The sequence below is a fragment of the Micropterus salmoides genome, unplaced genomic scaffold (assembly GCF_014851395.1).
Source record: "Micropterus salmoides isolate LMB-PRFRI ecotype aquatic unplaced genomic scaffold, ASM1485139v1 Ms_hic_scaffold_7, whole genome shotgun sequence".
In the NCBI taxonomy this organism is placed as follows: domain Eukaryota; kingdom Metazoa; phylum Chordata; class Actinopteri; order Centrarchiformes; family Centrarchidae; genus Micropterus; species Micropterus salmoides.
In genome coordinates, this window is record NW_024044459.1 from 8,189,839 (window position 1) to 8,202,921 (window position 13,083).

Here is a 13,083-nt window from a genome sequence, read left to right on the forward strand (position 1 = left end):
TTACAGGATCTGGATACTTCTTCCATCGCTGCCTCTTTGTAGCAGTCATTTTGGACAGATTTTATATCAGGTGATAAAATAATAATAAATGTACAACGAACACTGACAAACACATCAACATTTGTTTTTTAAGGGTTTGTTTTCACGTGTTGTTCTCACTGGACCTCCCAAAATCAATCAATCAATTCTATATATATCAGCAATTAACAAGAAAAGTTACAATATATTTTACTGTATTTTGCTTGTTAGGTTTCCTCTTCTGTTCATATGAAAAGCATTTGGTTGTCACTATTGTGTGTTTGTGTGAAAGGTATACATTTTTACATTTTGCTACTTTTAGTACTTTTATGCAATAAACAGCAACAGAAATACGACCCCAATTCCAATGAAGTTGGGACCTTGTGTAAGACATAAATACAAACAGAATACAATGATTTGCAAATCCTTTTCAACCTATGTTGAATTGAATACACCACAAAGACAAGATATTTAATGTTCAAACGGATAAACTTTATTGTTTTTTGCAAATATTCACTCGCTTTGAATTTGATGCCTGCAACATGTTCCAAAAAAGCTGGGACAGGGGCCTGTTTACCTCTGTGTTCCATCACCTTTCCTTTTAACAACACTCAGTAAGCGTTTGTTGAAGCTTTGTAGCTGGAATTCTTTCCCATTCTTGCTTGATGTACAACTTCACTTGCTCAACAGTCCGGGGTCTCGTATTTTGCGCTTCATAATGCGCAACACATTTTCAATGGGAGACAGGTCTGGACTGCAGGCAGGTCAGTCTAGTACCCGCACTCTTCTACTACGAAGCCACGCTGTTGTAACACGTGCAGGATGTGGCTTGGCATTGTCTTGCTGAAATAAACAGGGACGTCCCTGAAAAAGACGTTGCTTGGATGGCAGCATATGTTGCTCCAAAACCTGTATGGACCTTTCAGCATTAATGGTGCTTTCACAGATGTGCAAGTTACCCATGCCATGGGCACTAACACACCCCCATAACATCACAGATGCTGGCTTTTTAACTTTGCGCTGATAACAATCCGGATGGTCCTTTTTTCAATTTGAAATGCGTGGATGAAGCAAAACTTTCTGCAGCTAAACAGCTCCAAGACTGAAGCCATCTTAGTCGGCACTCCACATCTCCCTCCTTACCCACCAGTGCATCCATGTTGAAGCCCCCTCCCCCCTACCTCAAGGAACTCATCACCCCACAGACCTCCACACGTGCCCTCCGATCTGCCTCAGCGTATCTCCTGAAACCTCCCAGGACCAAGCTCCGTACAATGGGAGATGAGGCTTTCTGCTCAGCTGCTCCCAGTCTGTGGAACGCTCTCCCTGACCACCTGAGGACACCACACACTGTGGATGCTTTTAAACGTGGCCTTAAAACCCACTTTTTTAGGAGAGCTTTTGCTCTTGTCCTTATTGTTTTTGTTTTTTTATTTTCATGCTCTCTATGTGTTTTTATTTTTAGCACTTACCCGTTTTATCATTTAGCACTTTGGGATTTGCTTAAATATAAAGTGCATTACAAATGAAATGTATTATTATTAAATGTGGACTCGTCAGACCACAGCACACTTTTCCACTTTGCGTCAGTCCATCTCAGATGAGCTCGGGCCCAGAGAAGCCGGCGGCGTTTCTGGGTGTTGTTGATATATGGCTTTCGCTTTTAACTTGCACTTGTTGATGTAGCGACGATTCTCTGAATGTTTTGATGATATTATCGACCGTAGATGATGAAATCCCTAAATTCCTTGGAATTGTACGTTGAGGAACATTGTTCTTAAACTGTTGGGCTATTTTCTCACGCAGGTGAACCTCGCCCCATCCTCGCTTGTGAATGACTGAGCCTTTCGGGGATGCTCCTTTCATACCCAATTATGACACTCACCTGTTCCCAATTAACCTGTTCACCTGTGGAATGTTCCAAACAGGTGTTTTTTGAGGATTCCTCAACTTTCCCAGCTTTTTTGGAACATGTTGCAGGCATCAAATTCAAAGTGAGTGAATATTTGCATTAATATCTTGTCTTTGTAGCGTATTAAGTTGAATATAGGTTGAAAAGGATTTGCAAATGAATGTATTTTTGTTTTATTTACGTTTTACACAACGTCCCAACTTCATTGGAATTGGGGTTGTACGTTTTTAGAGTTTTAACATCAACATGCATGTCTTCTGTAAACTCTCTGTCCTGCAACATGTTTCAACTTATAACGTTCAAACCCCAGAGAAAACAACTCTGTCCTTCTGGGAATCAAAATGAGCACGATTGGTTTTATAAATCCTGCTCGTCAGAGGACATTTGCTTTAAGTTGAACTTCTCTTAACCGTAAACAGGACTTGTGTACTACAACTGTCTGAGTCTTCCAAAACCGTTTACTGTTGTATTGTTGATTTTTTTTTTTTTACAGCAGTGGAGTCCTTGAATATGAATCCATTCAGAATGTTTTTCAAATGTTACTGTACTTGAACTTGAAGTTTATTGTAGCTGAGAGTTGGTACGAAGTGTGCACTTTCCAGTTAGAAATAGTAATGACATTTACATTATTATGATTTAATATGTCGTGTTCATTTCTAATTATGATAACTGAGATATGTTTTTTGATGAAACTTAATGATAATAAAAGATGTTTTGGGTTGAGCTATAAACGCTGATGACATGTATCTGTGGTTTGATCATCCGTGTGAATGCAGCCACAGACCCCAGATCAGTCAGAGCTGAAGACTTAACCTAACAGATCTACAGCAGAAACACACATGCATGTATAATACACATGCTACAGGTGTGTGTGTGTGTGGTTGTTTATCTGCGAACACACTTTGCTTTCAGTTTGTGCTGATTTAAATTGCCAACAAGCACGAAAAGCATGAACATCTAGTTTTCACGACAGATGATGAAACTCTGCTGAGGACGCTCATGTGATGTCATCAAAAGCTCCAGAACTGCTGCAAAAATGGACCTTGAGGTGAGACGTTTTCCTGAAAATATATTTGTTTTTTATTTCAGAACTCTTGAATGTGTGTGTGTGTGTGTGTGTGTGTGTGTGTGTGTGTGTGTGTTCAGCAGGCCGAGCTGTGCAGGGTTCAGGCAGTTATCAGTCAAAAACAAATTTTACAAGCTGGAATTCCAGATAAAAACACACAACGTTGATAAGAGATTAGAGGGGGATTTCTACTTTTGCTTCTCCTCTCTTTTTTGTTCTTCCTCTCCTATTCACCTCCTCCTCCTCCACCTCGCAGTAGATGGATGAGTTGGAAACATCTGCTCACCATCAGCACCCATATGTCAACACACAGATGCAGCAGTGTGTGTGTGTGTGTGTGTGTGTTTGTTAACATGTTCATACATGTGATAACGCGTGTCGTCTGACCTCCAGCTGGTTCTGCTCTCACTTTACACTTTCATTGAATTTTTCATTTTGTCTGGCCTTTATTTAAGTACTGGCTTAAATGTATTCATTTATTTTTGTTTTTTTTAAGTTCCATTTTATTTTTACTACATACATTTAAAAGCAGCTTTTTATTTACGCTTGTGCAGTTTTCTGTGTGCTTTAAGTATAATTGTACTTGATCATTTCCATTTTATGCTACTTTACACGCAGCTAAAATGTCCGGCTACAGATTTTACACCCAAAACATCTGATCAGCTTGTAAAATACAACATTGTTAACAATTAAACTACCGAAAAGTACATAAAGTTGATTATATTAGCTGCTAACATCATTAATCAACTGTATCAGTAATTCTGATCTTATAAGTGGCCTTCTGCATAATGAGTACTTCTACACATGACACCTAGAGTACATGTTGCTCGTAATATTCGTGTACTTGTAATGGAGTATTGTGACATTGTGGTAGTGCAGCTTTTCAAATGAAGGAGAACACGTCTGTCGAAAAACCTTCGGCAAAGTTCTAGTTCTAAATTTAGAAACAATGAACAAATGTTTAATACTTTTTTGGTTTGTTTTACTTAGAAAGCTTTTAAAAAATGTACACACATATTCCAAATTGTGTGAAGGAAAGAAAAGGCAGAAACTAGGGATTAAGAAAGAAACTGAACTGATCTTTATTTATTTTTCAGTGTAAACGTCTATCATCGCCTTAATAGGGCAGTCATCTTAATTGGAAAATAACACACATTTACCACATTTTATCCCAAAATAATTTATTGCCAACAAACACAGAAATCAGAGTGCTCTCTGATAATAAAGAATAAATTAATATCTCACAGCACCTGCAGGTCACAGGAGTGTTGAGAGGCTTTTCTGAGGCTGCAGCGCCACCTGCTGTCAGATAAAAAGCCCTCATCAGAGCAAACATTAATCCATTGGACTGTGCATGAACTCATCAACACGTCTTCAGACTCTCAGATTTAATAAAATCCTGTTCTGTCACTTCAGGTTGAATAATGCTTCAGATCTGAATCATCTGCTGCTCAAACAACCATATAATCAGATATCTATCGAGTCTTCAAACTGCTTGTCTCACAAACAACTCAAAAAGATATTCAGTTTACTGTCACAGAAGTTAAAGAAAACCAGCAAAATAATCACATCTGAGTAGCTGGAACCAGGGAATTCTGGGAATAAGTCAACTTTCAAAATAGTTTATTAATCGTTACTTAACGTTCAGCAAATTGAAGAGTCAGCTAATCCTTCCAGCTCCAATGTACGCTAAAAAATAATGGTGCAGATGCCAAGATGTCGGAGCATCTTTGAACGCATCAGCAAGGACTGCGCTCCCAGGTTACGCTGTTGTTAGAAAGCGGTTTGTAGTTATGACAGTTTCCTGCGGTTTGTAGTTTCAATGTTCGTGCAACACTGGTGGCACGGCCCTTTAAAGGAAAGGTTCACATTTACTCGGTCACGTCTACACACACTGACAGAGATTCTGGTTCCTGTAATCGTCCCTCCTCTCCATAACGGGGTGAATGTTATTTATCTGACTCAGACTGCAGCACACAAACATAAAATGATGCTATAAAACAGAAGAAGAATCTGATTTGCTTCAGCACACAAACAAAGAAACAAACAGCATCTGGAAAAGTTACATTTTTACACCATCTATACAATTTATCACTAGTTCTTCTCTCAGTTTGGCTGAATGTGAATAACAGGAGTTTGTTGTCCCAACAGTGTCACTTTCACCCAGCTGATATAAAACTCTCATAACATAAATACAGCAGAAAACAACAATAAATGACATTGTTAGTTAAATAATATAAAGGAAGTATAAAAAGAAATATATCAGCATGGGGGAAACAGATACATGATCAAATGTGTGCCAAGAGAGTTTAGAAATAAAAATGAGTAAGTGAATATATAAATATAAAAATAAATATATTAAGTTTTAACTTATTGGTCTTAAAGAGAAAAAAATGCCTTTGTTTACTAACTGATTAAAGATTAAACGAGTGTAAAGCTTTATATTCTTTTTATTATTTAACAACACATTTATTGGTGGTAGAGAGTTCATCTCATGACGTTGTTAGCCTAGCTTAGCATCAAGCTCTGCAGTGAAAAGCACAGACAGGAGAATCATATCTGTCTGAACAAAGAAAGTGAACAAGCTTAGCTCCTATAATGCTGACCTGTTCCTTTAAGCATTCACAGAAACGTTTCACATTTTGTAATCAGGCAATAACATCTCAGCTGCGAGTTCTGAACCTGTGTGACGCCAGATTTCTTCTTTCTGTGACTTTGTCTTGGTGAACAAAGTGTCTTTTTATATATGCACGATGCATTCACCAAAAAAAAAGAAAAATGGTACACATGGTTGTGTATCGTAAGTCCCATCACTTCCAAGTTTATTTTCCTGAAATCAAAATGTCTGCACGACTATATGCGTTTTACTTTTGCAACTCGCAGGCAAATGTGTCTCTGGAGGCTGGATTTAAGACGACGCTTACAATTTCTGGTAAAAGTGACACATTTATCTCTGGTCAGTTAAAAGTAAAAACGATGTTTATTGCTCTGTTTTGAGCCACATTCATATGTAAAATCTGACTCAAATCAAATTTCTGCTGACCTGACTTTTCGTCTAAACGCAAAAAAAAAAAAGCTAATTTGTTACATTTCCCAGGCTGGATACAGCTCAGATTTTAAAATCGTTGCCAACATGCAGCACATGCAGGACTGGATAAATACAAATTTGGCACAGACGTTTTGAGCTACAGTGTAAATGCAGCCTGTGGATGAAAATAGCCCGAAACAAACGTGTAAACAGCCTCTGAGCTGCTTTACCTGCAGTCTCAGGAGTGACTGTCTCTGATTGGACGGTTCCAGCCGCTGTCAGAGATTCCCTCTGTCCCTCATGGCTTCCTGTATCTGCCTGCTGAGCTCGGCGATGATTCGGTCTTCGTGGGTGTAAACTCCGGTCCTGAGCAGAGTGTCTCTCTCCTCTAGCAGGCGGCTCAGGTGTTCGTCAGCGCTGTCATTCACACACTGAGGAGGGGCGGGGCCAGACACGGGTGGGGCGGGGTCTAATCTCTCCTGCTGCTTTAACCTGTAAAACAAGGTTTACAAAAAGCTTTTCTAATTATCTGAAATATACAACTAGATAATACTCACATGTTTACAACTATTAGAGTTTTACATTAGTTATAACAAATTTAAACAAGAGGACACTAAATTACTGATATATCAATAATCTATTGCGCTGGACTGAAAATCGTTGTTGTTAGATCTTTGCCACTTGCAGGGTAAAAGTTTGTCACTCAGCAGCTAGCTGAAATAAACCAGCCCCTGATGCTGCGTTCTTCATTCTTTCTAAACGTCACTCAGTATTTTAATGTCAGCAGTATGATTTATTTTATTGACAGTGAGATATTATTTGAGTTTATATTAGGGCTGTGCAATTAATGGAATTTTAATCACGATTTCGATTTTGGCTTCCAACGATTATAAATACAAGTTAATAGAAATAAAACAATTATTGTGCCACATGCTGTTCCGCAATGACAATCCAGGGCACCCTTTCCTTCACAGCAGTCCCCCCCCCCCACTAAAAGGCCCCACACTCTCCAGGCTGCTGCATGTTTACTTCAGCTTGATATTATCTTAGGCATTTTAAACTGCAGAAATTAGCCTAGCAGCTGGCAGACTTTTCCTCCACCAATAGCCTAAAAATTTACACATTATTTATGCTTATACTGAACCCGATTTCCTTAAGCCGTGCTTTACCAGGTCTGTGCTTGTTTTACACTTTTCTCACTGTTAGTTTAAGTTACTTTTTCAAATTTTATAGGGCTGTCTGAATGTATAGTGATAATAATTATACCCTATATAGTCCACTCAATGTATACCAGAATGCATTTTTAAAAGTAGTGTACAACCGATGGTCACTAACCAAGCCCTACATACCATCATGCATTGCACTAATAGAAAAACCAACTGATTGCCCGACGGCAATGACGTTATTAATGGCACCGAAATAATGATCGGAGTAGTGTTAATATTCGATTACTGTTTCTTTTTTGATGGGATAATACATCACTGTTTAAATCAGTAATCGTGTTAATAATCGTGGTTTCAGTTCTGACCAAAATAATCATGATTCTGATTTTAGCCTTAATCGAGCAGCCCTAGTTTATACAGTGACTTTTGCAGGTGTGAAGTTTACAGTTTACATTTAGTTATATTTAAAATATGAAAAAAACCCCAACAACTATTCTTTAATAATGAACACGAACCGGTAAAGTCTAATGATAAAGAGCCGGGCCAATACAAGTTTGGATAAGACAAAGGCTCCTAACGATACAGCTGATTCGTGGCCACGACGATCTGACATCATTATCCCTCACCTGTTGAGTTCGTTCCTGATGTTGTCCAGCTCCTGTCTGTCCTGATGGACCGCCTCCTTCTGCTCTGTAGCTAGGTAACGCAGCCTCATGGCCTCCAGCTCCGCCTGCTGTTTCTTCAGACGCGTCATGGCGTTTTCCTGCTCCCGCTGCACACACACACACACACACACAGTTTTGGTTTTTTACCATCTAACTGAGTCACAATCTGTTTGTAGTGATCAGAAGAGATTCTCTTTCTTGTGTGTGAGAAGTTGTGAGACTTTAACGCGTCGCCTCACAGTCACTACGAGACCATCACAATGTTCGAGTTTAGCAGCTTGAACCTGATTTGGGTCTCGACGTCCTGCACTGATCTGCTGATCAAATCTGAAATGAGAACATGTGAAAATACTCGTCTGACCTCGGTGCTGAAATGTGCGCATTTAGATGCCAAGGAACTGTTCCTGGACATTACAAAGTGTGCAGTTTGGTGATAAATTTGTCTGGTTTCACATTTTCATAAAAGCTCCCTGAGAAAAATGCTGCAGGATTTCAAGAATTCACACAAAGACCGACACGACGAGAGCAGAAAGAAATCTTCATAAAAACGTCTGAAAGCCGTATTTCTCTCAGCTGCTCTGGCCTCCAGCTCCTCCCTACTTCCCAAAATTACCCATAATACCAATCTGGGCTCTGTCTACTGGCTCACAGCTGGACGTTAATAAATCAAGGAAACAGTCTGAGCAGGGAAAACAAAAACACTAATTTGTACCTTTGATTATAAATCAGGAGGACCACAGTTTAAAGGTTGCAGGTTTACACCCAAGAAGCTGCTGGGAAAACCTGCCGCTCTGGCTCAAACCCTGAATATCCGCTCTATACTTCAATTTGAATTAATTAAGCAGTTATTTAAATATCTTCTCATGGGCCGACAAGTGTTGGATGAACAGCGATTCACTGACATCACCATCTGTCAGCCGCTTTGCTAACGGGGGGAAAAATGGAAAACATGCCAACCAGCAGACTGGAGGCAGTGGGAAGGTGATTTGAGAAGCTGGAATCTGTCTGTGTGTTCTGGTGATACAGAGCAGAACGACCCGCCGGCTGATTCTGGATGGGAAAACTAACATTTTCACATTACTGCCCGACCACTCACACACACATACGCACGGAAAGCTTCCATTTTCACACGCCTCATCCCCTCACCTCCTAACAGAAAAAACACACATGAAAACACGCACAATCTCTCATGAACATATCGTTCACACACACACACACACACACACACACACACACACACACACACACACAGAGGGTGTGTTGACACAGGCTCTGCTCTCTGTGGACCATTAGCAGTCTGTATTACAGGCCGTTTTAAGGCTAATTACTAGAAAAACAAACAGGCTAAACATTTTCTCTAATGCCCGCTGCCAAGGACAATCTGAGGCCGAGTCCTGAAACAATTAGAGGACGAGGGCGGGGGGGTGCTCTTGTTGAAAACAAAATAAGCGTGTCATTTTGGCCCAAAGTAACCATATATAAAACCAGAGGATGCTCAGACTTGATCAGAGCAGAATGTGGTGGACCTGAAGAGACAGAGAGAGGAAACCAACCCCTGGCTTTTCGTGTGTTAAGGTGACATTTCTTGCTGCAACTTCTTATAAAGTAAAAGTCAATTGCATAGCGTGAAGGCTATAGAGACACCATGTGCGTTTAGATTGGTTCCCCGTATGCTTTTACCATGCAGTTCTGTGCACCACCGGGTACAACCTCCAGGGGAAAATATAGGCTCAATTTGCGGCACAAAGGAAGCGTGTCAACCACTGAGCAACCAAAAGAGACGAGAAGAGAGAGCGCTTTTGTTTTCCCCTATAGCTATCAGTAGCGATCCCCAGGTAGTGGAAATGATGGACGGCGGAACAAATGGAGTAGCTGTGGAAACTCTACCAGACAAGTTGAGAACTGCTTCTGTTAAAATCTAAAAAGGCACCCAGGTGGGGAAGGTGACCGACGACACGTGGGCGCGAGAAACCAAGTGTCCTTATGTTTTCTACTCAACTACATAAAAAAACGTTCAAACGAAATGGAGGAAATGCTGAGTGTCACAATCAGCAGCTTTCCGTTTCTCTGAAACCTAACTTCAACGAACTGACGCTGAACTTTAAATCCACAGTCAGACTGCCATTAACCCTTTGTGTCGAGTATAAACCGGCTTGGGAAATACACTGGACTGCCAATTAGGCACTGGGCCTCCGTTCTGGCTGCAAGAAAGCGTTTCATGTCCTGTTGGCCCTGTGTTCCCGCTCATAGAGCCATAGATTTACACTGGGATAAAGTCACGAACATTAAAATCATCGCCACAGCGTGCTCTGCAGGAGCACTTTCTTCTGAACATACACACACAAGAACCATAATATCTATATCATGCAGCTGAAGACAGAGGCAGCAGAAGTCCAGTTCAAACAGGCCAAACGATGTCGAAGTGTAGACAAGCTGTGAGCCACAGAGGGACAGAAACTCTGAGAGGTCACAAGTCCCGGCGAGCAGGATCGAGGTTTGAGATGGTCGGGTGGCTGATTTTTGGGACGGATGACCAGAGAATGACTTCTCCTCCCCCAGGTTCCCCACCGTCTCCCCTCCATTACTCGACTCCACTTTCAGAGGTCAACAGTCGGAGCCGCCTGGGGAGGACGTCTCAGACAAACACTTTCATCCCATCGCTCACATGTGGACGCACTTTTCTCCACTCAGAGGTAGTTTTCTGAGCAGCTCGCCACCTGTGGGAGTTCAGGGGGAGTTTTTCCACCACCGCCGAATGAGGTTTTTGGAGATGTGATGGATAAAACAAGACGGGGAACAGGGACGACTGGGACTCACATTAAAGATAAATTAGCGTGTTTCCACAACAGCTGAAATCACAGGAAAATATGCATAAATTTAAAATGTCTGTTTTCTGTAAAGGGCAGACAGACTGAAGCTGAGCTCCACACCTGAGGGGGTTCAGGGTAGTTTTTCCTGTTCTGAGGTACAGAAAAGTGAAATATTAACATCATTTTGAAAGGGAGGTAAAAGCTGCCGTTACCCAGAAGTGATTTTATGACTTTTCTACAAATCCAAATCTTCTCCTGGCTGGATTAATGGATTCATATCTTTATCTATAAACTGTTTAAACGTGAAATGTCCGTCAGAATCTTTCAGACCAGCAGTCCAAAAACCCAAAGATGTCCAAATCACAATCGCATAAAATAAAGCAAAGCAGCAAATCTGAGACATTTAAGAAGCTGAAACCGGAAAAAAAAACTTCACATGTTCAAAAAAAACTGCTTCCCAACTGTTCTGCAGCCACATCACAGACACTTGGCTGCTTGACGGTCAAACCAGCCACATTTAGCCAAAAAGGTAAAAACTGCTGGTGCTGCTTCCTAATGAAGAAACATTGGGAAAAAATAATAGTATACAAGGTAGTTATTTTCATCATCAATTATTACTCTGGTCATTATCTTTTTTGATTAACTGATTAATAGTGTGTAAAATAGTGAAAAACGCTGATCACAATTTCTGAAAGTGACACCTTCAAATACTTTGTTTTAATATTCAAATCAACTATGACAGACAGAAAAGAAGCAAAAAAATAAAAAATACAAAGCTGGAAGTACAGATCCATTGGCATTCTGGGGTGAAAAATTAAACGATCTATTCATTGACTAATCTTTTCAGCTCCATACAAGACTCAGTGACAAAACAGTGACATCATAACAAAACTACAAATGGACCCATCAACAGGACTGCATGAACAAAAACAATGTTATCATTTATTGTTCAAAGTTCTTGCCAATCCAGATTTACGTGAAAACATGTCCGCTGGTGCGATAATGAGTAGCCTGAATAATGCCATGGGTAGCCCATATTTAGGGTTAAATAACTCTACAGCAGTGTGATATCTGCAGTAACTGTTTGTAGGGAGGAGATCAGTATTTTCAGGCAGCTCTGTCAGGTTTTTAGAGCGATAAGCCAGAGACAAGAGACACAGGAGCAGAGCTTGAGAATGTGGTCTGGGCTGCTGGTCTGGTCGAAACGCCACTAACGAAGAAGATAACAACCACAGACCCCACTGTTGTACGCTTTTAGTTTTCTCTGAGCACAACTTCACTGTTTTTTGATACTAATGGCAATGCGATATGTTCTCCCCGTGTCTGCGAGGGTTTTCTTCGGGTGCTCCGGCTTCCTCCCACCGTCCAAAGACATGCAGGCTATGTTGATTGGTGTCTCTAAATTGTCCTTAGGTGTGAGTGTGAGTGGTTGTCTGTCTATGTGTGGCCCTGCGATGGACTGGCGACCTGTCCAGGGTGTACATCGCCTTTCTCCCGATGTCAACTGGGATTGGCTCCGGCCCCCTGTGACCCTGTACACAGGATAAGCGGTTGATGATGGATGGATGGCAATGCAATAGCCGAGTTTCAATACCAAAGCAATATTTTTTTTAGTTCTGTACTTTTGGGGATATAAACAAAACCAGCTGCCTTACAAAAACTTTGCAGAAATAAAACAGTTAAAAATCTGCTAAATATGTATTTAAATCAGCAACTCTCTGATCAAACAAGTTAACGCGACTACAGTGTGATCAGGGATTTCATTCCACTCAACAACAGGGCTGCAACTAGCCATCATCTTCATTATCAATTAATCTGTCAGTTACTTTGTTTGATGTTTTGGTCCATGCTACGTCAAAAACACTCACATGCCAATCACACTTTCCAAAAGCCCAAGTGAATGTTTAGCAACTTAAATGTGTAATAGATCATTTTTACTTCACTGCTCAAAAGGAAATAAAGGGAACACTTAATCATCTGTATAACATAAAGTCAACTAAACTTCAGGGATTTCAATCTGCCCATTTAGGAAGCACAAGTGAATCAGTTAATCACCTGTTTTGGCGCAAATTAAAGTGACAACAGGTGCACTGGAGAGGTAACAGCAAGACGACCACCAAAAAAGGGAATGGTTCTGCAGGTGGTGCTGGTAGTCCAGCTTCTCCAGGATGGCACATCCATACGTGCCGTCGCAAGAAGGTTTGCTGTGTCTCCCAGCACAGTCTCCAGAGCACGGAAGGAATAGCAGGAGACTGGGCCGTAGAAGAGCATCAACCCAGCAGCAAGACCGGTATCTGTTCTTTTGTGAGAGGAGGAACAGGAGGCGCGATGCCAGAGCCCTACAGAATGACCTCCAGTGGGCTACTGGTGTGCGTGAAACAAGGCTCCATGAGGGTGTTATGAGGGTCTGACGTCCCTCTA

The 13,083-nt window shown here is 41.0% G+C and overlaps 1 protein-coding gene across 1 annotated transcript in view; it reads right to left on the bottom strand.

Annotated features, from left to right (window-relative positions):
• Window positions 1-4,160: 4,160 nt before the first annotated feature.
• LOC119891866 (centrosomal protein of 120 kDa) overlaps window positions 4,161-13,083 on the bottom strand; it is a 34,330-nt gene continuing 25,407 nt past the window's right edge. The window contains exons 19-20 of the mRNA XM_038703815.1: window positions 7,814-7,959; window positions 4,161-6,516 (exon numbers count right to left, since the gene is read on the bottom strand). Coding sequence (XP_038559743.1) covers window positions 6,303-6,516; window positions 7,814-7,959 — 360 coding nt within the window. The 3' untranslated portion in view covers window positions 4,161-6,302. The remainder of the gene's footprint in view (window positions 6,517-7,813; window positions 7,960-13,083) is intronic.